This window comes from Erythrolamprus reginae, chromosome 6 (genome assembly GCF_031021105.1).
Source record: "Erythrolamprus reginae isolate rEryReg1 chromosome 6, rEryReg1.hap1, whole genome shotgun sequence".
In the NCBI taxonomy this organism is placed as follows: Eukaryota; Metazoa; Chordata; class Lepidosauria; order Squamata; family Dipsadidae; genus Erythrolamprus; species Erythrolamprus reginae.
The window spans coordinates 58,250,231-58,273,464 of NC_091955.1; the positions used below are offsets into that span (position 1 = coordinate 58,250,231).

Sequence of the window (23,234 nt, forward strand, 5' to 3'; positions counted from 1 at the left end):
GGAGGTTCTGATTTTAATTTATCACCTTTGTCTGATAAAACAGGCACAGGTATGCAAGCAATTCTTTCCATTGTTCTACTCATATTTTGGAACAGCTTTCTCTAAAAACAATGATTTATACCATCTTTCCTTAAATTATTAAAAAACAAATTTCATTGGGAAACTGTGAAGGGATGAGTTGAGGCTATGACCTATAAAGCCCTTCATGGCACCGGACCAGATTACCTCAGGGACCGCCTTCTGCTGCACGAATCCAAGCGACCAGTTAGGTCCCACAGAGTGGGTCTTCTCTGGGTCCCGTCAACCAAACAATGTCGCTTGGCGGGACCCGGAGGAAGAGCCTTCTCTGTGGCGGCCCCGACCCTCTGGAACAAACTCCCCCCAGAGATTAGAATTGCCCCCACCCTCGCCTTTCGTAAGCTGCTTAAAACCCACCTCTGCCGCCAGGCATGGGGGAACTAAGATATACTTTCCCCCTAGGCCTTTACAATTTTATGCATGGTATGTTTGTATGTATGACTGGTTTTTATATACAGTAATGGGTTTTTAACTGTTTTTTAGTATTGGATTTTGCTGTACTGTTTTACTGCTGTTGTTAGCCGCCCCGAGTCTATTTTATTTTATTTATTTATTTATTTATTTATTACTTAGATTTGTATGCCGCCCCTCTCCGAAGACTCGGAGACTATGGAGAGGGGCGGCATATATACTATAGATGTTCATTGTAATTTACTGGATCAATGTAAATGGCCAAGTGTCATTTTTTATTGTAAAGGGAAAATCTAATAAATAAATAAAAATTATGGTACTCAAGTTCATAGTGAACTGGCCATGAATCACTATTAATATTGATGTCTGGACAGATTTTACTGAATAAGAACCATACAATAAGCAACAGCTGTTAGGTTGTAACATTGAGAACTATCACTGTTTTGTAAGCTTCCTAAGTACACTGAAAGGCTACTGTCCAACAGAAAATGTTGAAAAATGTACTTTTGACCTGAAGCAGTAGGAGGAGAATTAACATCCAACTGTTGTGGTACTAGCACAATGTGGAATTTGGATGATGTATTTAGTTATACAGCCAGCTACCATATATATATAATTATTTTAATAACATAGCCATCATATTTGAAAACTCTGCTTTACACCATTTGAAATGCAATGAACATATCTAATATCTCAATTTGGAACTGGTATTACACAAGACTGTTATACTACAGTTGTGATAGCATGAGGGTAAGAAAAGAAAAGAAGAGAATCTATTAATTTAAAGGATATTAAAAAAACACATTACCTAATCTGCTTCCATTTCTTGGCATTGCCATAAAAGAACCCAGACTGCCCCCTATAACGCTGTGTGGTCTTCGTAATGGAGGCTTTTTGAAGGATCCTGTATACTGATGAAGAAATGAGTGCATGCTGTGCGATGTTGGAGGTCTGCCATTTTTCACAATGGGTTCTATGATTGGCCAGCACCCGCCAGTTCATCCCGCAACAGGGAAATTCAGGAACATGTTGAGAAAGAAAACAGTAGAGTTACCATACAGCCGTATTTGGAGTATCTATGTAAACTGTCTAGAAGCAAAATATTAACTTTTCTTTGAGGCATAGGACACATCTCTCAACTATTTTGCCTTCCTATTCCCTCAGCCATTGATGCCTGACAAATGGAGAGAGCTTCTTCTCTTTTGCTGGATCAGTTACAGTGAGAGCAGTGCTATCAGGAGGGCAAAGAGGTCAGCAACAGCATGGGCAGCTGCTTGGCCATTTAAAGACTTGTGAATTTCAACTCCCAGAACTTCCCACAGACCCATCAGCTCTTTCCCCTTTCTGGATTGCGGTAGCTCACAGCCACCGGGTCCGTTGGAGTTAGAAGTCCGATCGCACCCCACAAGAGATCCTTCACCCTGGCGGATGGTTGTCTGCGAAGGCTGAAGTGGACAGCCGGAAGAGGGGAGGGGAAAGAAGGGAACGAGAAAGCATGGACCATTCTCAGCACAAAACTTCCCAGAAAGTAAATCAAACCCTGATTTGGGGAGGGGGGGGAGAGGAGATTTTCCTGAGAGTATAGTGTTAAAACTGAACATTTCAGAAATGTTACCTGCGGAGGTCTCCTAGTGCAGGGGTAGACAAAGTTGGCTTTTCTATGTCTTGTTGACTTCAACTCTCAGAATTCCTGAGCCAATCATGCTAGCTCAGGAATTCTGGGAGTTGAAGTCCACATGTCATAGAAGAGCTAACTTTGCCTATCCCTGTACCTAATGCAATGCCCCGTCTTCCCTGCGGAGGATTGCAAGGCTAGAGGCTTTGTCTTGCACCCATGAGCAGGAAACCCCTGCCCACATTTCTGATTGTTCTACCCTTGCACAGATGCACATCCCAAAGAATGTCCCCTCTGAAGCCTTCAGCCTTGCAATCCAACGCAGGGAAGATGGAGGTTTGCTCCAAAGCTGTGACAGAGCATTGCACTTGGAGGGCTCCACAAATAGAATGAGAGGCAGCTGCTGGCCCTTGCTGGCTCAGCTGATCCATGGGCAGTGATTAAGGGGCCAAGCCTCCAAAAGGTGACTGGGGAAGGGCTGCCTCCTGTGCTGGCCATACTTCCTTCACTAGGGCTTATTTTTTGGGTAGATACTATGTTACACCCTATATTATGTCCATCCCCAAAATTCAGGCTAGGGCTTAATTTCAGAGTAGGTCATATTTTCAGGAAAACACGTTAGTGCTCCAATACATTGTGAAACATAGGAAGATTGGGAGGGGGAGCTTGGTGCTCTCTGTACTTGGTTGCTTTCTTGTAGATATTTTATTAACCAAATAAGGTAACATCATCAATGCATTGGCACTTTAATACAATTTGGATAATGAAATGTTGGCAAGAAAACAACCAAACTTATAGAGCACCAACCCTGAGCTACAAATATTTTCTTCTATGCTACGTAGAAAGTTAATAGGAGCACTGAACCATTTGCAAACCATTGTGAAAATCTTCTGATGGCTCCATAATGTTAACATATTTTATAAAAAGATTCTTCCTACTGCTCAACCACAATCCATTTGTGTTCATTTAGGGATAATGTTTAGCAACTCATTTTCTTTTCTCTGAAGCAAGCCATAGGGTGGTTTGTCAGGCATCCTATATTTTATGTGAGTCTTATAATAGCTTTGGTTAGAATCAGAGTGAGTTCCAGTGCTCCCAAAATATAATGTTTAGTTGGCATTTTTCATATAAAAACACCCTAACAGGAATTGGAAGAATTCCCTCTTGTAATTTGACAATGCATACGCAAATCCAAAAGGCAGAAGGAACAGAAATAGCTATATTTGATAGTCATAGTCACCATTGTCATCACTATCACCATCATCACCATAATTTCATGATGCTGATACCAGTGCAGTCAAGACTGGTATTTTATTCTTTCTGAATTTTCGGACAATTGCAGTCAGGGAATTCTAGATAATTTCTAGATTTGATAATAAGGGATTCACTTGTCAGATATGTGGGCATTTCACTGCTCATATAAGACATGAGAAACAATAATGAGTAAGATGTGAAAGCTTTGAAAAGATAGGATAACCAATTTTCTCCCACACACTTGCTTTTATTTTTCCCCCAATTCTAAATACCTTAAAAAATTTCCCCTTCTTTGCAAAGATCTCATTCTATGGTTTGAATACTTCATTTATTTTACTATATTTGTAACACATCCCTACTCTAACAGTCTCTGAATGGAGTACAGGAAAATCAGTCACAAAGACAAACACAAAAATAAAAGCTCAATATAAATAAATAAATCAAGTACTGTAATATATAGTTATTTATCTACTGTAGTGTATATCTTGATGTTATTATTTTTATTTATTTTTATAAATAATTTGTCAGTAAACATACCTAATATTCCTTCCTCCTCCTATTTTCTTCACAGCAACCCTACAGGGTGAGCTGGACTGATAGAGAGTGACTGACCCAAGGCTCAGCCAGTTTTTTATGCTTGGACCAGAATTTATAATCTCCTGGTTTTTAATCTTATGCCTTTATTACTAGACCAAACAACAAAACATTCTGTTCTATCCTAATGTAATGTATCCAATCATCTAATCTGTGAATGCACACTGATTTAACTTGTTTAGGAAATGCCATTTGTATCTCTTGAAAGAGGACATTTCATAAAATGGGAGCTACCAAGAGAATCTCCATGTACCTTATTAGGATTGGAGATCTGCACCAAATCCTCATTTGATGACCCAGTGGATTGGTTCAATTCTGCCTTAGAGTATTTATAAGTGTTGAAGGGATCTGCTTTAAAGTTATTTTTAAAAAAAACTGTGATATCATTATATAAAATGTAAACTTTTCTTTATGTGGTATAATTTCCTTACTCTGGGTAGCTTCTTGTCTAATATTGTGTAAATTGTCTAAAACTGTGTCCATATGCTACATGACTAATTATCAGGCAAGAACAATTATTTGTAGTGGGGGACTGATCTGTGTTAGCAGTGGGGGACTGGTTTGGTAACCCTGCTCTCACTTTATTCATAAGAGAGGAACAAAGGAAGCAGCAAGTTTTAGGTAAACAGTATTTTCACTCAATTCAAAATTAAGCAGTTGCTTAGGAACAAGATGAGGAAGCATTTTATATAACAAGATTGTGAATTAAACCCTTTGTCAGTAGAAAGATGTGGAAGCTCTATCAAACTTTCTTCTTCTAATGTACTGTTATTTGTGAAGTACAGTGGTACCTCTACTTAAGAACATAATTCGTTCCATGACCAGGTTCTTAAGTAGAAACGTTCTTAAGTAGAAGTTTTCCCATAGGAATCAATGTAAAAGCAAATAATGCATGCAAACCCACTAGGAAAGAAATAAAAGCTCGGAATTTGGGTGGGAGGAGGAGGAAGAGAAGGAGGAGGAGAGTCACGGCCGAAAGAAGAAGGTGAGATAAAGGGAATTTTAAAAATCCAAAACTTTAAGGCTTAAAAAAAAAAGACGGACTCTGAGGCGGCGAGGGGGAGCACGCGACTCCAATACAACCTGCGCGAGGCTGCCTCCCATACACTGGCTGCTGCTGCTACCTGCTGCCTCTTTCTTCCCGTGCTGAAGGGCTCCCCTCTCATCTCGCTCGCTCGCTTTGTAGCCGGCGCTTTTCCTTTGCTGTGGTGACTCCTCGGCTGCAGAGCGACGGGAGTGTTTCTTTTCTCTGGGCTCTGGCAAAGGTTTATTCCCTCTCCAAGCGCCCAGAGAAAGGAAAATGCTTTGTTCGCTCTGGACAGCCAATGCCTCCTTAAGCGCCACCGAAAAGCTCCTCTGGCAACCCAGAAAAGCCCGAGATGGCTGGGATTAAAGGGGGAATGGCAGTAAACTGGCCGGGCCTTCGTGACGCTCTCAAATTTCCTGGGAAAATTTTTCCAGGCTCGGGTTCTTAAGTAGAAAATGGTTCTTAAGGGGCAAAAAAATCTTGAACACCCGGTTCTTATCTAGAAAAGTTCTTAAGTAGAGGCATTCTTAAGTAGAGGTATCACTGTATTAAGTATGTCTATTCAATCACTTTCAGAAGAAAGGGCAATGATGCCTGTAGCACAACATAGCACCGCAATATGAAATCTATTTTGAGACATGTAGGTAGGGTCCACTTCAAACAATAAATTGGCCCATAATGGTGCTATAAGATAAATCCCAAGGGCATTATTTAATGATTATCTGAAACTATTTTAATACGAGTTCTATACTATACAATGTGTTTGGTTACTAAAACAACATGTAAGTTGTAATAACTGTAAACCTCCTTTAATATTGGAATAAACAGAAAAATGCTAATATTACTCAATAATAATCAAAAGCTTATTATCATTTGTGAATCATAATCAACAAATCTTAGGGAGAGGGGCGACATACAAATCAAATAAATAAGTAAGTAAGTAAGTAGGTAGGTAGGTAGGTAAGTAAGTAAGTAAATTGTTAAGCTTTATAATTTAAACTTTAATTTGCCACAATCTTATTTTGGTACTCCCTCTGAATACAAGAAGTCTTCAATTTATGTCCAATCATTTAACAACCATTTGAAGTTACAAGAATATAGGAAAATGTGAGTTATGGTCAGATTTTGCACTTATGACTGTAGTAGAGGCCCCGCAGCCACATGATAAAACGTCGGACACTCAGCAACCAGCATGTACTTAAGGCTGTTGCAGTGTCCCAAGGTCACATGATTGTTATTTAAAACTTCCTGGGGGTTCCATCCAACAAGCAAAGTCAATGGCTGGACCAAAGGATTGACATGGGTGGCAGAGAAGGGGAGCAATGACAGGAAATGTGTGATGATGTAAATACACAAAATGCAGTGAGCAAAGAAAGTAATCACAGCATTTGTGTGATTATGTTACCATGTACATACTGTTATTTAGGTATCATTATAGTTTGCTGCAAATGCCAATGGAATTAATTTGAAACAGATTTTGATGAAATGTGAGTGCTGGTTTACCTTTGCTGTTAGCTACTATTTGGTGGTTCAAAAGGGAAAACTTATTTTTGTACATTTCTTGCAGTACGTATAACTTGAGGTACTATACCAATTTGGAAAGACAATTTAGACAATTTTGTCAGTCAGGTGCTCATTTCATGTTCCCACACATCCTGAAGCACCTATTCTGAACTGAATCTGAAGCATTCCACTCTCAAATTACTTATATAGAACCTTTGAAGTGCTAAGAGCAGTTTAGATAATGATCACTGAAACAACGTATGTATGCATTTCTAAATATTGCTCCATGTTATAAGTTAGGGTAGAGAGAAGGAAAATCTGTCTGTACCTGTTAAACAAAATTAGAATTCCAAATTTCTACTGCAGAATGGAAAACTATTTTGTAATAATTCATTTATGAAGTTGAACTAAGAAACTATAGTTTAATTAATGTTTGTGAAATCTTATCCTATTCTAAATCTGCATGTTATATGGGAACTCAATGCAATGTCAGGGTACACTAGGTACCTATTCCATTCTAGAGCAGGACTGATAAACTGTCATATTTACTTATAGTAGTTTGCATTTCAAATGTTTCCTTTTTTCCTTTCTACAAGTGCTCAGATATCTAATACAGTGATACTTCGTCTTACAAACTTAATTGGTTCTGGGACGAGGTTTGTAAGGTGAAACGTTTGTAAGACAAAACAATGTTTCCCATAGGAATCAATGGAAAAATGATTAATGCGTGCAAGCCCAAAACTCACCCCTTTTGCCAGCCGAAGCGCCCGTTTTTGCGCTGCTGGGAATCCCCTGAGGCTCCCCTCCATGGGAAACCCCACCTCCGGACTTCCGTGTTTTTGTGATGCTGCAGGGGAATCCCAGCAGGGGAATCCCAGCAGCGCGAAAACAGGTGCTTCGCTGTCAACGGAAGTCCGGAGGTGGGGTTTCCCAGCGAGGGGAGCCTCAGCGAAATTGCAGTATCGCAAAAACACGGAAGTCCTCGAAACCCCACCTCTGGACTTCCATTTTTTTGTGATGCTGCGATTTCGCTTAGGCTCCCGTCGCTGGGAAACCCCACCTCTGGACTTCCATAGCCAGCGAAGCGCCCGTTTTTGCACTGCTGGGATTCCCCTGCAGTATCGCAAAAACACGGAAGTCCGGAGGTGGTGTTTCCCATGGAGGGGAGCCTCAGGGGTATCCCAGCAGCGCAAAAACAGGTGCTTCGCTGGCAACAGAAGTCCGGAGGTGGGGCATCCCAGTGGCGGCGGCGGCTTGGGTTTGTAAGGTGAAAATAGTTTGGAAGAAGAGGCAAAAAAATGTTAAACCCCGGGTTTGTATCTCGAAAAGTTTGTATGACGAGGGATTTGTAAGATGAGGTATCACTGTATTCTCTTCGCTTCTGCAATTATTCTTTTTATCTAAAAGATTTTAGTTCCCATGTATGCATACTCACTTAAAAATGAAATTTACAACAAGAATCTGTTCTTCAGGACACCGCAGTAACAGTTATAAGTGTGGAGCTGGGTAAAATAACTGATTCAGTGACTTTCTCAGAGGTGTTACCGGTTTGTGGCCAAGAGGATAAAACAACGTGTATCAGAGAGTTTAATGTGTGGTTAAGGCAGTGGTGTAAAGCTGAAGGTTTTGGCTATGTAAGTCATGATGTCAGTAGGTGGTCTAATAGGGAGTTGTTTAAGAGGGATGGTTTGCATCCATCATACAGAGGTACCCAGGTGCTCGGTGAGGAATTCAGAACTTTTTTGGACAGGCATTTAAACTAGGTAAAGGGGACAGAGATGTAACTGATGTGGGTGATTTCTGTCCCCGACCAATGAGGATAAAGCAGTTTTTGGAAGCTTATGAAAAGGGAGCTGCAAATAATATAGATGTAGTTGTTGATGATAAGGGGCAAACTAATAACGAAAATAATGTTCTTCGGGTAATGTGCACAAATGCTCGAAGCTTGAGCAACAAGCTCTGTGAATTAATGGCCATAATATCTAGAGATAATTTGGACCTGGTTGCCATAACTGAGACATGGTTTAAGGATTCTAATGAATGGGAAATATCCATACCAGGATATACACTGTATAGGAAGGATAGAATAGAGAGAAGGGGAGGTGGAGTAGCCATTTATATTAAAGAAAGTCTAAAAACAACACTAATTCAAAATACGTGTCAAGATCTAGAGACTCTCTGGATTTGCATGCAAAATAAAGAAGGTTCTGTCATTAGAATTGGGGTGATCTATAGGCCTCCAGGGCAATCCGAGGAATATGACAACAAGATGGTGGATGAAATTACCCAAATGGCAGTAAAGGGAGATATTGTGGTTATGGGTGATTTCAACATGCCTGATGTTGACTGGAATATCCCCAGTGCCCTTACATGCAAAAGTAAGAATATAGTAGAGGTCTTTACAGGAGTAGCTCTGGCACAGCTGGTTAAGACACCAACTAGAGGGGAGAATATTCTAGATTTAGTTTTTACGAATGGGAATTGGGTTTCAGATGTCAAGGTGGGAGAAAATTTAGGTTGCAGTGACCATCTATGTTTGTGGTTTGATGTAAAAACTCATTGTGAGCAATCCTATAATGCAACCAAAGTATTGGATTTCAGAAAAACAAATTTTAATGCAATGGGAGAATATTTAGATAATGAATTAAAGGGGAGGGATAAAATGGCAGGAGCGAGCATCCAGTGGACTGTATTAAAAAAGGCCATCTTAAAAGCCACTGGACTGTATGTAAGACAAATAACTAAAGGTAAAAGGAAGAAGAAACCGCTATGGTTTAGCAATGATGTAAGGGCTATAGTCAATGAAAAAAAGGCTGCCTATAGGAGGTATAAAGAGTCTGGAAGTATAGCTGATAGGGAGGTGTATAAAATGAGACAGAAGGAGGCGAAACAGATAATATATGATGCTAAAGCCTCAAAAGAGGAAGAAATTGCCAAATCTGTAAAGAAGGGGGATAAAACCTTCTTCAGATATATTAATGATAAGAAGAAGAAAAACTGCGGCATCACGAAGCTTAGTACCGGGAATAATACATGCATTAATGGGAATAAGGAGATCGCTGACCATTTCAATAGCTACTTCTGTTCAGTTTTCTCAAAAGACACCTTACAAAATAATACTATAGAGGGATATAGCATTGCTTCCAACTGTACGGATTCAGCTCCAGTGATCTTAGAAGCCGATGTCTTAGAAGAACTTGAACGATTAAAGATAAATAAGGCAATGGGTCCAGATGGCATCCACCCCAGAGTTCTTAAAGAACTCAGATCTGTCATTACTACCCCCCTGACTGATTTGTTTAACCAATCGTTGTTAACAGGAGAAGTTCCTGAGGATTGGAGAATGGCCAGTGTTGTGCCTATTCACAAGAAGGGCAGTAGAGAAGAAGCTGGTAACTACAGGCCAGTTAGCTTGACATCAGTTGTAGTTAAAATGATGGAGACTCTACTCAAAAAGAGGATAAATCAGCACCTAAAAAACAATAACTTATTGGACCCAAATCAGCATGGCTTTACTGAAGGCAAATCATGTCAGACTAATCTCATTGATTTCTTTGACTATGTCACAAAGGTGTTGGATGAAGGTGGTGCCGTGGATATTGCCTACCTGGACTTCAGCAAAGCCTTTGATACGGTTCCACATAAAGAGCTGATAGATAAATTAGTGAAGATTGGACTTAATCCCTGGATAGTTCAATGGATTTGCAGCTGGCTGAAGCGTAGACATCAGAGAGTTATTGTTAATGGCGAGTATTCTGAGCAGAGTCAGGTTACAAGCGGTGTGCCACAAGGGTCTGTTCTGGGTCCTATTCTTTTTAATATATTTGTGAGTGACATAGGGAAAGGTTTGGTAGGGAAGGTTTGCCTATTTGCCGATGACTCTAAAGTGTGCAATAGGGTTGATATTCCTGGAGGCGTCTGTAATATGGTAAATGATTTAGCTTTACTAGATAAATGGTCTAAGCAATGGAAACTGCAGTTTAATGTTTCCAAATGTAAAATAATGCACTTGGGGAAAAGGAATCCTCAATCTGAGTATTGTATTGGCAGTTCTGTGTTGGCAAATACTTCAAAAGAAAAGGATTTAGGGGTAGTGATTTCTGACAGTCTCAAAATGGGTGAACAGTGCAGTCAGGCGGTAGGGAAAGCAAGTAGGATGCTTGGCTGCATAGCTAGAGGTATAACAAGCAGGAAGAGGGAGATTATGATCCCACTATATAGAATGCTGGTGAGACCACATTTGGAATACTGTGTTCAGTTCTGGAGACCTCACCTACAAAAAGATATTGACAAAATTGAACGGGTCCAAAGACGGGCTACAAGAATGGTGGAAGGTCTTAAGCATAAAACGTATCAGGAAAGACTTAATGAACTCAATCTGTATAGTCTGGAGGACAGAAGGAAAAGGGGGGACATGATCGAAACATTTAAATATATTAAAGGGTTAAATAAGGTCCAGGAGGGAAGTGTTTTTAATAGGAAAGTGAACACAAGAACAAGGGGACACAATCTGAAGTTAGTTGGGGGAAAGATCAAAAGCAACATGAGAAAATATTATTTTACTGAAAGAGTAGTAGATCCTTGGAACAAACTTCCAGCAGATGTGGTAGATAAATCCACAGTAACTGAATTTAAACATGCCTGGGATAAACATATATCCATCCTAAGATAAAATACAGAAAATAGTATAAGGGCAGACTAGATGGACCATGAGGTCTTTTTCTGCCGTCAGACTTCTATGTTTCTATGTTTCTATCCATTAACTATAAAATAACTGCCTATTTAATAAACATGGAAGCTACACATTATAATTAAGTTCATCTTTGTTTCTACAGTAAAAGGAAAAGTGAAATACAAGTAACAAAGGCTCTTCTACCATGAATGTAGTTTTAGTGAAATTGCATGTTCCAATTATTCCTAAATCAGCTGAACCTTTACAGTATAGGTTTAAACATCACATCCTGAAGGGAGGTGGCTCAGTGGCTTAATGACGCTGGAGATGGTCTCTGCTCCAGCAGTTCGAGCCCTACCATCGGGCCCTACCATCGGGCCCTACCATCGAGCTCACTCACCTGTGGGTTGAGTGCCTATTACTCATCTCAGCTTCTGCCCCCCCCCCCAGCAATTTAAAAGCATGTGCTATGCAAGTAGATAGATGCCACTTTGGTGGAGTAGACGAGCTTTTGTTCATGCAGGTGGTCAGATTCCTACCAATTGTGAACCTTCCCAGTTTTGACACCCATTTGCAGGGCGGCTCCAGTAGAGGGATGGAGACCTTGGATGGTGCTATAGGAAGAGCCGCCCCGAGTCTTCGGAGAGGGGCGGCATACAAATCCAAATAATAAATAAATAATAAATAAGAGCTGCTTGTCGTTCTTTCTGCTGCAAAGCTAGCCCTCCCTCCTGTGGTGCACCTTCGGAAGAATGCAAGTATGTACCATGACAGATCTAGAAAATTGGCAGCCAAGCTGCCACTCTGCATTAGCACTGTAGCGTCCTGGCTAATGGAACAACATCATACACTAATAAGTATAATAGTAATCACATTCTGAACACCTATTCACATTTTTTTATAAATTAAAAAAGAAAAAAACCCAGTGAATATGACAGATACAGAAATTTGTACACTTTTCACAGTTGCATTTTGTAACTCCTTTGGCTATAAATACAATTTGTAAAATTTTCCTGTAATTATTTTTAAAATGTTTTTATTATTGTTTTTCAATTCCCTCGTTTCTTACAAAACCTTTTAGTTCAGAAATACTTTTAGGTTTCCTTAATATTTATTTATTCAATTTTTATTTATTTATTCAATTTTTATGCCGCCCTTCTCCTTAGACTCAGGGCGGCTTACAATATGTTAGCAATAGCACTTTTCAACCAAGCCAGCATATTGCCCCCACAATCCGGGTCCTCATTTTACCCACCTCGGAAGGATGGAAGGCTGAGTCAACCTTGAGCCGGTGATGAGATTTGAACCGCTGACCTACAGATCTACAGTCAGCTTCAGTGGCCTGCAATATAGCACTCTACCTGCTGCGCCACCCCGGCTCTAATATGCATTAATACGCTTAATATTTGAGCTCTGACAGTTTTTCAACAGTATTTAACTTTGATGAGTGTGAAGGGCAAGCCAGCTTTTTTTATTTTTCTTTCTTCTACAAGTAAAGACTTCATGACTGATTTAGAGGTACACTTCAAGCTGTTTTCTTACTGAAATATCTAACTTCCATTTCTGAAGAAGATTAGCTCTTCTTGAAGTCTGTCCTTTTACAGGAATTCCTGTCCGTTACAGGAAAAAAAACTGTTATTTCTGACAAAGGAGGTATCAGAAAGCACTAACCAAAAGCATTTCTACATTTTGGGAGTTGAAACGCCAGAAGAGACTCTAGAGCAGAGGTCCCCAACCGCCGGTCCGCGGACCGGGACCGGACCGTTGGGGCTTTTCAGCCGGTCCGCGGCGCCAGGGCCCCCTCGGCCTTTCCGCACCACCAGCGGCGCTCCCCCCGCCAGCCAGCCAAGCCCCGCGCCCGCCGGAACCGGCTCCTCGCTCTCCCCCCGCCGCCCGCCGCGTTTTCAGGAGGTGGGGAGGGTTGGGCGGCCCGCCAAGGCCAGGAGGGACGCCGCTGCCCCCCCTTCCCTCTCTCCGCCCGCCGCTGCGCCTCCTTGACGCCGAGAGGAAATGCCGGCAAAGGCTTTCCTCAGCGGAGGCCGCCGAAGGTGATATTGAATGTCGGGGGAGAACGGGCGGTTGCGCGCGCTCCCTATCTCCCTGCTAGCCCACTCGGAGTATTCAAAATAAGAAAAACCTTTGCTGGCGAAGGCTTTTCTTATTTTGAATATTCCGAGTGGGCTAGCAGGGGGATAGGGAGCGCGCGCAACCGCCCGTTCTCCCCCGACATTCAATATCACCTTCGCCGGCCCCGCCTCTCCTGCAAACCCCCTTGCTGAGAGCCCGGGGCGAAAGTGCTCTCGCAAAGGTGAGGCGGGCAGGGCGTGCGCGCGTCATCGCTGAGAAGAACGGAGAGAGAACGAGAGTGAGTGAGAGCAACAGACAGCAAGATAGAGAGAAAGTGAGAAAGAGAGAGTGAGAAAGGGGGGGAGAGAAAGAGATAGCAAGAGAGAGAACAAGAGAGAGAAAGAGCGTGAGAAAGAAAACAAGAAAGAGTGAGAGAGAGAGAAAGCAAAAGAGACAGAAAGAAAACAAGAGAGAGAAAGTGAGAAGAAGAGAGAGAAAGAGGGGGAGAGAGAGAGAAAGAGAGAGGGGGGAGAGAGAGAAAGAGAGGGAGAGGGAGAAAGAGAGAGGGAGAGGGGGGAGAGATAGCAAGAGAGGGAGAGAGGGAAAGGGGGAGAGAGGGGGGAGAGAAAGAGAGAGGGAGAGAGAGAGGAGATAAAGGAAGAGGAGAGAGAGAAAGGAAGAGAAAGAAAGAAAGAGGGATAGAAAGAGAGAGAGAGTGAGCCTTTCTTTGAAGTTGCCTTTCTTTCTCTCTTTCTTGCTTTCTTTCTTGCTCTTTTTCTTTCTCTCTTTTACCTTCCCTTCCTCTATTTCTTCTTTTCTTTCTCCTTCCTACCTTCTTCCCTTACTCTCCCCTTTCATAAGTTTCCTTGCTTCCTTCCTCTGTTCCTGTCCCTTCCCCCTTTCTTTCTTTCTTTCCTTTCCTCCCTCCATTTCTTGCTTTCCTTTTCCTTCCTCCCTTCTTTCCTCCCTCATTCCCTTCTTTCACTCCTTCCTCTCTTACTCTCCCCTTTCACACCTTTCCTTGCTTTCCTTGGTCTAGAGAACCAATGGAGGAAGAGTAAATCCAAATCCGATCGAACACTTGTAAGAGCTCATATTAAGACTTACAAAGTGGCGCTCAAGGCGGCAAGATGCGCATACCATGCCGCCTTGATTGCATCAGAGGAATCCCACCCGGCCGCTCTGTTTAGGGTGACCCGCTCCCTTCTGAATCAGGGGGGAGATGGGGAGCCCTTGCGAGGAATTTAACTCATTTTTCGCTGATAAAGTCACTCGGATCCGGGCGGACCTCGACTCCAATTGCATAGCAGTATCGGCTGAAAATGAGTCAGTCGAGGTGACTGGGGCTCGTCTTTGTCCATCTGTCTGGGAGGAGTTTGACTTGGTGACACCTGATGATGTGGACAAGGCCATTGGAGTTGTGAGTTCTGCCACCTGTTTACTGGATCCGTTTCCCTCTTGGTTGGTTTCGGCCGGTCGAGGTGACACGGAGCTGGGTCCAGGAGATTGTCAATGCTTCCTTGGGGAGGGTGTCCTTCCCGGCTCCTTATAAGGAGGCACTTGTGCGCCCCCTCCTCAAGAAGCCTTCCCTGGACCCAGCCGTACTTAATAACTACCATCCAGTCTCCAACCTTCCCTTTATGGTTGTTGAGAAGGTGGTGGCACTCCAACTCCAGCGGTCCTTGGAAGAAGCTGATTATCTAGGCCCTCAACAGTCAGGATTCAGGCCCGGCTACAGCATGGAAAATGCTTTGGTTGTGCTGATGGATGATCTCTGGCAGGCCCGGGACAGGGGCTTGTCCTCTGTTCTAGTGCTTCTTGACCTCTCGGTGGCTTTTGATACCATCGACCATGGTATCCTTCTGCGCCGACTGGAGAGGCTGGGAGTGGGAGGCACTGTCCTCCAGTGGTTCTCCTCCTACCTTTCCAGTTGGTCACAGTCGGTATTAGTGGGGAGTCAGAGGTCGACCTCTAGGTCTCTCCCTTGTGGGGCGCCTCAGGGGTCGGTCCTCTCCCCCCTGCTATTTCATATCTACATGAAACTGCTGGGTGAGATCATCCAAGGGCATGGGGTGAGGTATCATCAGTATACTGATGATACCCAGTTATACATCTCCACCCCATGTCCAGTCGGGGAGGGAGGGGGGGGGAGAGAGAGAGAGAGAGAGAAAGGCAAAAGAAATCACTCACATATACTGTAGATTTGTATTTGTGTGTGTGTGTGTGTGTTGAGGTTTTTTTCCAAAAGATCTCTAATCCTTGTGCGTGTGTATTTTGTGTTTTAATCCCAGAGTTTCCATAATGGCTGGCAAACAGCCACTAACATATAATTGAATTGTGACCACTACTAGGGGAAATTATTTCCATGATATTCAGAGAATAACAAGAAGCAAATTTTAGTGCAGTTGTTTAAAAAAAGTCAACAAAAAGCTTTAGTTGACAAGATCTTACCTTCCTATTTGCAAAAATGTATTTGCTGGAGGGGATGACTAGAGGGCACATATGATATTCTGAGAGCACACTGTTGATCTTTTTTTTCCTGTTAAACTATCACTGTAATTCCGCTTGTTTATATACCGAAGAGCATAGCAACTCTTGAAGAAATGAACTCCTTTCCTTGGGTTGCTCTCAGCTCCTGCAACTTACCTTTGCCTTATTTTCAGGGCAGGTTGGCACATTTCCAAGCTGTAGCAACTGATAATTCCACTTTCTAAGAATAACTGTGCAGCTTATCTGGAGACCTGACCACTATGTAGCATATCACCCTCTTATTACATTTAATTAAAGTCAAACAAAAAAGACGACAAAGCAACCTTGGTATAGTTGCCAAGAGAAATTACAATTCAGATGTCCTGTGTATCTCTGAACAGGGATTTAATAACCTCCAGAGCTCTTTATTTTACTTCAATAGTTACCTAAAAAGAGATTAATTTTATATGCATCTGTCAATGATCCGCTATTCATCCCTAGTTTTCTCTAGGCTAGTATTACAGGTAGTCTTTGACTTACAACAGTTTGTTTAGTTTGTTTAGGCACTGAAAAAAGTGATTTATGACCATTTTTCACATGTACAACGGTTGCAGAATCTCCATGGTCATGGTGATCAAAATTTAGATGCTTGGCAACTAACCCCAGTGTTGCAAGTTTATGTCCAGGATGGGGTTGCCACTCCTGCGCTACTGGTGCCCTGCATACGCAGTTCTACATTGGCGTGAGATTTTGCTTCTTCGTATGTGCAGGAAGCAAAATCTGGCGAGGGGATGCATGTGTGAGAGATTTCGGCAATTTTTCTGCTTCTGCGCAGAATTACTGAAAACTTATACACAGGCGTATCCCCTCGCAAGTTTTTGTTTTCTGTGCATGCACAGAATCAAATTCTCACTTGCCAGAGACACGGAGCTGAGTGCGCAGCTCAATTTTCGCTACTGATGCGATGGTGTCAACTGTACTGTTAGGAAGCCGCCAGTTGTTATGTCATCACCTTTTGTGAACCTTTGACAAACAAAGACAATGAGGAAGCCAGATTCAGTTAAATTGTTACTAACTTAACTGCAGTGATTCACAACTGTGGCAAGAAAGCTCATAAAATGGGGCAAAATTCACTTAAATGTCTCACTTACAACATAAATTTCCGGCTCAATTATGTTTGTAAGTTGAGGGCTACCTGTACATTAGCTTTCTTTTTTTTTAAAAAAAGATTAAAATTTAAAAAAAATATAATGGCAATCCAAACTAAATTTTGAAATTAAAAAAAAATTAAATAGAATAGAAAGTAAAAGAAAAGCAAAAAAGAAAAAAAGGAAGAGGAGGAAATATTTAAAGCAATCACTTCTAATCTTTATCACAAATACAAGCATAGTGATTCTTCACCCCATAAAATTCAATGCAAGTAATTCTTTGGAATGCAAAATGGGTGGCGTATAAATTTAATCGATACAGAAATAGATATATCTCCTATTTCTGTAACCCATCCCTTATCCATAAATCATTATTTTTTCACTTCTGCTATCAATAAAAGGTTTCCAGAGTTTTAAAGAAATATTTTAATTTTGGTCAAATAAATTTGTACTTTTCCTTTGTGTTTCTGTCTTTTTATTTCTTCTTTAACATCTTTTGGAAATAATCCATCCACACTAGAAGACCTCTTTGCTGACATTGTAGCTTCTAGATTTTGATCCATTTCAACTATCTCCTGCAGTATTTCAAATATCATATCATTTTCTGTTCTTTTATCCTAATGCCGATTGAATGCAAAATGCAAGTCTCTTCTTTTAATTTTCTGTTTTCTTCTAGGTCTTGAATCTTTAGTCCCCCTTGAAATAATAAAATCTTGGAATTCTGTAATAACTTCAGGTAAACTACATTTTTTCTTCCCATTAGTGTGTGTAGGACATTGTGGTAGATGATTTTATGAACTACATTTAGATCAGATCGAAAATCTTACAGGAAAAGTCATAACAGTCCAAATTCATCTATTCTCTTAATTTGTTTATACTTCCTTGAATTAAAGTCTAATTTAGCTTTTGCTATTCTTTTTTAAACTTACAGTTGTTGTTTTTTTATTCTGATAAAATTTATCAGATTGCTTTGCAAATTTGTTATTTTGAAGAACTCTACAAAAATGTCCTTAAAGAGGCTCTTCTGTGGTTAACACTATGTTGGCTTCCCTTCATCTCCTGGCACCGAAACCCTTGGGGAAAAGCTGTTGTGTGCTCTCCTCGTGAGAAGCAACCATCTAAAAGGATGGGTAATCTCCCGTCTTCTTTTTATCTGCAGAAGTTCTCTGGGACCAATCCAGAGATGGATTCCTCCCAGTTTGGACCGGTTCACCTGAACCGGTAGTGATCCGCTGCTGATGTCATGATGGTGTCACCAAATCAGATCAGTCAGTGCCAGTCTGTGGGGACTGCATCTACTTTTTGAATTTTTTAAAAAAATATTTTTTTTCTTCTACGCATGCGCATAATCTGAGTTTCCAGCACGGCGCATGCATCACCATTTTGTTTTCAGAGTTTGTTTTTTTTAAATGTTCAGGGGTTTTTTGCACTGCGCATGCATGGCAATGCAGCATAGCCACGCAGTGTGGGAGGAAGCGAACTAGCAGCAAGATAAGTTAAAACCCATCCCTGGACCAATCCATTTGCTGGTCCTTTAGTCATTGCCATAATCTTGTCTCTGCCCATTCAGAAATACACTAGCTCACCATTCATCACCTGGAAATCCAGTACAATCCAGTACGATTTTTTCAAAGATTGCATGAGAAAGTTTCAAATTTGAAACTCTTTTGGATTTACAAGTAACTGAATCTGAGAGAATGTATATGCAAAATATGATCCCTTTGCCTGAAATACATATTTCAATTATTTATTAAAACCAATGAAAAATATACTGTACATGCAGTGATGTGCTGAGTCAGTTCATGGAAGCTGATTGTTAAATTTCTTGGATTTTTGTAAACTGAATGAGTTATAACACCCAGCAATGACAGGAATGGAGCTGGCAAAGCTGGTTGCCATATTTATGTTCACCAGCACACCACTGTATACCAGTGAAAGTATGGTGCACAACTTCTTTGCATTACCCATAATATATGTTCAGTGCAGAATCTTTATTTCAGCAAAGAAATTCTGACCATCTTGAGTATTTGTAGTATAAATCTGTGTCATCTCAATTAGATGGAATTTACTTTTCAACCCATACAATTCCATCTGTTAAAGTACATAAATATGAACTTTGGACTAGTCACCATTTTATTCAGTAATACTAAACATCCAGCAGACTGCAAACATAACTTTCACTTTTAAACAAAACTGCTGCTCAACTGAAATTTCAAATAGATGCAAAACACTGAAAATAAAATGAAATATGAAACAGAGCTTTAGTACTCAAGAGTTGAATATATCTGCTGGGCTGTAAAATATGGATGTAGCTATGATACTAATAGGAATGGAATTTTTTAAAATAAATTTTATTGATTTTTATAATAATAAAAACAAATACACACTACACAAAAACAGTGCACAGTGATATGTGCTCCCACCACCCAACATCTTCACCAAATGAGGGTGTACTGATTTATAATATTTTAAACCGGGAACATTAGCATATTATGATGCAGGATTTTTGCAACACAATATACAATTCAATATTTATTAAATAAACATAACTACACTTTGGTAGCGTTCAATTAAAATATGTTCTTCAGTAACAATAAACTGAACAAAATACATTAGAAATATTTTATGAAAAGCAAGCAGTATAGTTATCCTGAACAAAATGAATGGCTACACTAATTCACCTTGTTAAGGTAATTAATAACAATAATAGCATATTCATTTTTCTAAGTACTTTAAAGTAATTTTCTAAGTACTTTAAAAAATAATAAATATGGTGCATGTACTTACCGTTATCTTTGTTGCTGTTCTCTTCAATTGTCATTTGTTCAGCCAATTCAGAAAGTGACTCATCAATAGTCTGACTCCCACGCAGTGTCAAAGAAAGTCTTCTCTTAAACTTTTTCATTCTACCAGCTATAAGCCTGGCTTGAGAAAGCCTATTAAAAAACAACAACAGTGCAAACGGTAATTATCTAAGTTTAAAGGAATTATTATCTAAATTTATATGCTACCTGATTAGGCGCATCAGCAATTCATTGTAGCTAAGAGGAAACTATTTTCATAAACAGGAAAATATATTTATTGTTGCTTTAATCTATCAATATGTATTTCATAATTAAAAATCACTTCAATAGAACAGCTAAGAGTTGGAATAAAGAATCTGGAAATATCGATAGTATTGAAATTCTACTTCTGTTAAAATAACTAAAGAAACAACGATTGCTTAAGAAAGATAAATCTTTATTAATACAACTGTTAATGTATTTGCAAATACTGTAATAGTAAAAGTAAAAAGTGATATCAAAGAATGATACCATTAAAAAGATGATAGAATTTGAAATACATTGATACCTCTACTTAAGTACTTTTCTAAATAAGAACCGGGTGTTCAGATTTTTTTCGCCTCTTCCTAAGAACCATTTTCTATTCAGAACCTGAGCCCGGAAAAATTTCCCAGGAAATTTGAGAGCGGCATGAAGGCCCGGCCAATTTCCTGCCATTCCCCCTTTAATCTCGGCCATCTCAGGCTTTTCTGGGCTGCCAGAGGAGCCTTTCGGTGGCGCTTAAGGAGGCTTTGGTAGTCCAGAGCAAACAAAGCATTTTCCTTTCTCTGGGCGCTTGGAGAGGGAATCAACCTCTGCCAGCGTCCAGAAAAAAGAAACCCTCTCTTCACTCTGGGCAGCCCAGAACAAATGGAGAGTTTTCCGTTCTCTTGGTGCTTGGAGAGGAAATAAACCACTTTGCTGTGATGACTCCCTTGTGCTGCTTCCCATACAAGTTGCGCGAGGTTACGTCCCAGAGCGTCTGGGCATGGAAAGGCAAAAGGGGACGCTTTGCCCCAGCCGGATCAACTCAGCTTCAGCCAAACCAAAGAGTCACCAGTGAAGGAAAGGCGCCAGCTACAGAGCGAGCAAAAGGAGAGCAGAGCGCTTCAGAATGGGAAGGAAGAGGAAGCAGGCAGCAGCAGCAGCAGCAGCAACCGCCTTTCGGTCAAAGGAGCGGGAGGTTCCTCCCTCTCGCCTGCCTGGGTTTCTCTCTCTGGCACACTGTATGGGAGGCGCCGGGTGTATGGGAGGCGTGTGCTCCTCCTCACAGCCTCAGAATCCCTCTCTCTCTTTTTTTAAGCCTTAAAGTTTTGGATTTTTTTTTATTCCCCTCATCTCACTTTCTTCCTTCGGCAGCGACTGTACTCCTAAAGAAGCAAGAGCTGTACATTAGTGCTAAAGCTTAAAGAAAATACTAATCTAAAAATATCAAAATTTGGTTCACTACTTATATCTGCATAATATATAGTTCCACTGTACTTACTTTTTTATTGTTATCCACAATCTCTCCCAAGCATAGCTTTGTACATAGCTTTCTTAAATACATTTTGCTTTACAGAAACACCATGAAACATGAATGACAGACATAAGTGGATATTATGTAGATTACTGTTATATGGTATGCTTCCATGGATTCCATTTTGGTGGACCATGCAATTTTTGGTTCTAAGAGAGACTTCTTTTACATCCTTTTTCATTTCCCAGCCAACTTCCACCACAAAATGCTAGCAGAAACAAAAAGCAATCCCACACACATTTTTTTATGGATTGTAGCCTGAGCTGCATTTAATCATCAATCTGTAAGAAGTATGAGTCAGTGTGCACTTTTAGAAAAAGTACTCCGTTTCTACATTGCTTCCAATTTCTTTGTCTAACTAGCTCTCAAAGGTTAACAGCAGATCAATTCATTCTTAGCCATCAAACTTCTATCAGAAGGCAATTGTTAAATTTGAAAACATCTACAGCTACTCTTCTATTTTCAGAAAGGTAAATATGAGAATTTCAAAAAGGAAAGATAGCAACTTGCAGAAAAATGATATATAATTTGATTTTTCTACCTTTCATGATGTAAAATCATACTTTATCTAATTTTCTGATTACCAAATAGAAATAGAATAGAAATAGAATTCTTTATTGGCCAAGTATGATTGGACACACAATACATTTGTCAAGAATCATAAGGTATAACACTTAACGATTGTCATAGGGGTCAAATAAGCAATCAGGAAACAATCAATATTAATAGAAATCTTAAGGATACAAAATTTAGTTTTCAAATGCTACTAAAATGATTAGAATTTTTAAAAATTATATCAGAAATAATCAAGAGAAGATGCTATCAATAAAGTTCATTCTTATTCAAAAGCTCTGTATCAAATAACATACTTTTCTTACCACCGGTTCTATATCTTCCATACTAAATATCTTTAATTTTTACACTAATCAAAAAATCAAAAGGATGAATGGAAAATCTTAAACATTCTTGAATGACACTCAACTTTCTGATATTTAAATATCAAAGTTAGATAATTAATATAGAGGTTATTGAAAGGATAATAAAATTAAGGCTAGTAGTGTCCAACAATGAATGAGAAAAGAATAACCTAATCAATAGGTTAATGAATACTTGTGTAATCTGTCAAGAAATGGTTGGCATTAGCAACAGAACTCTAGAAAAAACTTTAAAGATACAGATTTCTGATGATATTACAGTTCCAATGGAGTACGGTAATTGTTCTCAATAAGAAATGATTTTTAACAGCTTATTGACAAATTATTCTTTGAGACTCATAAGAAATTATTGAAAAAAATTCCAATTTTTACACGTACAGATTATGGAATCTACATGTTTTCTTATATGTGAAAAGGGTGTTGGTCTTACCCGAGCCATCTTATCTCTTGGTAGTGGAGATACTATAGCATCCAGGAATGGGTTAACTCCTTCTCTCATCTTATTGTACTGAGTCTGAAAACTCTGGTGACACACCTTCTCTGGTTGTCCTCCCAGCTTGTGACAAAGAGATTGCTGTAGACTGACATGTTCCCATGAAGTTGTGGTGCCTAACAACCCCAGGACCGGACTTAAATCTGGGTGGGGTTGGATCCTATCTCCATCACCAAGAGAAAAGGTGTTTTAGCTAAGACCAATGCCCTTTCTCCACCATGGGCGAGGAATGGGACATACCAAAGCCTGGCTGTCCTTACAGATGGGCTGCCATCCGGTACATGGGTCCCCGCTCCATGTGCATACTCTGCAGGATCCGCCTGCAGAATCTGAGGCAAAGGTGGTCCAGTTTATAGTGATGGATGAAGGAAATCGGAAAAGACCCAAGTAGCAACTTGACAGACCTCCTCCATTGAGGCCTAGGTTGCCCACGCTACAGACGTAGCCACGCTCCTGGTGGAGTGAGCTTTAAGCTACTGGTAATGACTGTAAGTCATAAGTTTAGCAATACACACTCTAATCCAGTGGTTTTCAACCTTTCTAATACCGTGACTCTTTAATACAGATCTTTATGTTGTGGTGACCCCAAATTATAAGTCTAATGCCAATTCTCCCAACAGAGCTTTA

General features: G+C 40.3%; 1 protein-coding gene across 1 annotated transcript in view; it reads right to left on the reverse strand.

The window, feature by feature from the left end:
• CDK17 (cyclin dependent kinase 17) overlaps window positions 1-23,234 on the reverse strand; it is an 88,713-nt gene that overhangs the window by 35,808 nt on the left and 29,671 nt on the right. The window contains exons 2-3 of the mRNA XM_070755860.1: window positions 19,626-19,774; window positions 1,298-1,462 (exon numbers count right to left, since the gene is read on the reverse strand). Of these exons, the coding sequence (XP_070611961.1) occupies window positions 1,298-1,462; window positions 19,626-19,743 (283 nt within the window). The 5' untranslated portion in view covers window positions 19,744-19,774. The remainder of the gene's footprint in view (window positions 1-1,297; window positions 1,463-19,625; window positions 19,775-23,234) is intronic.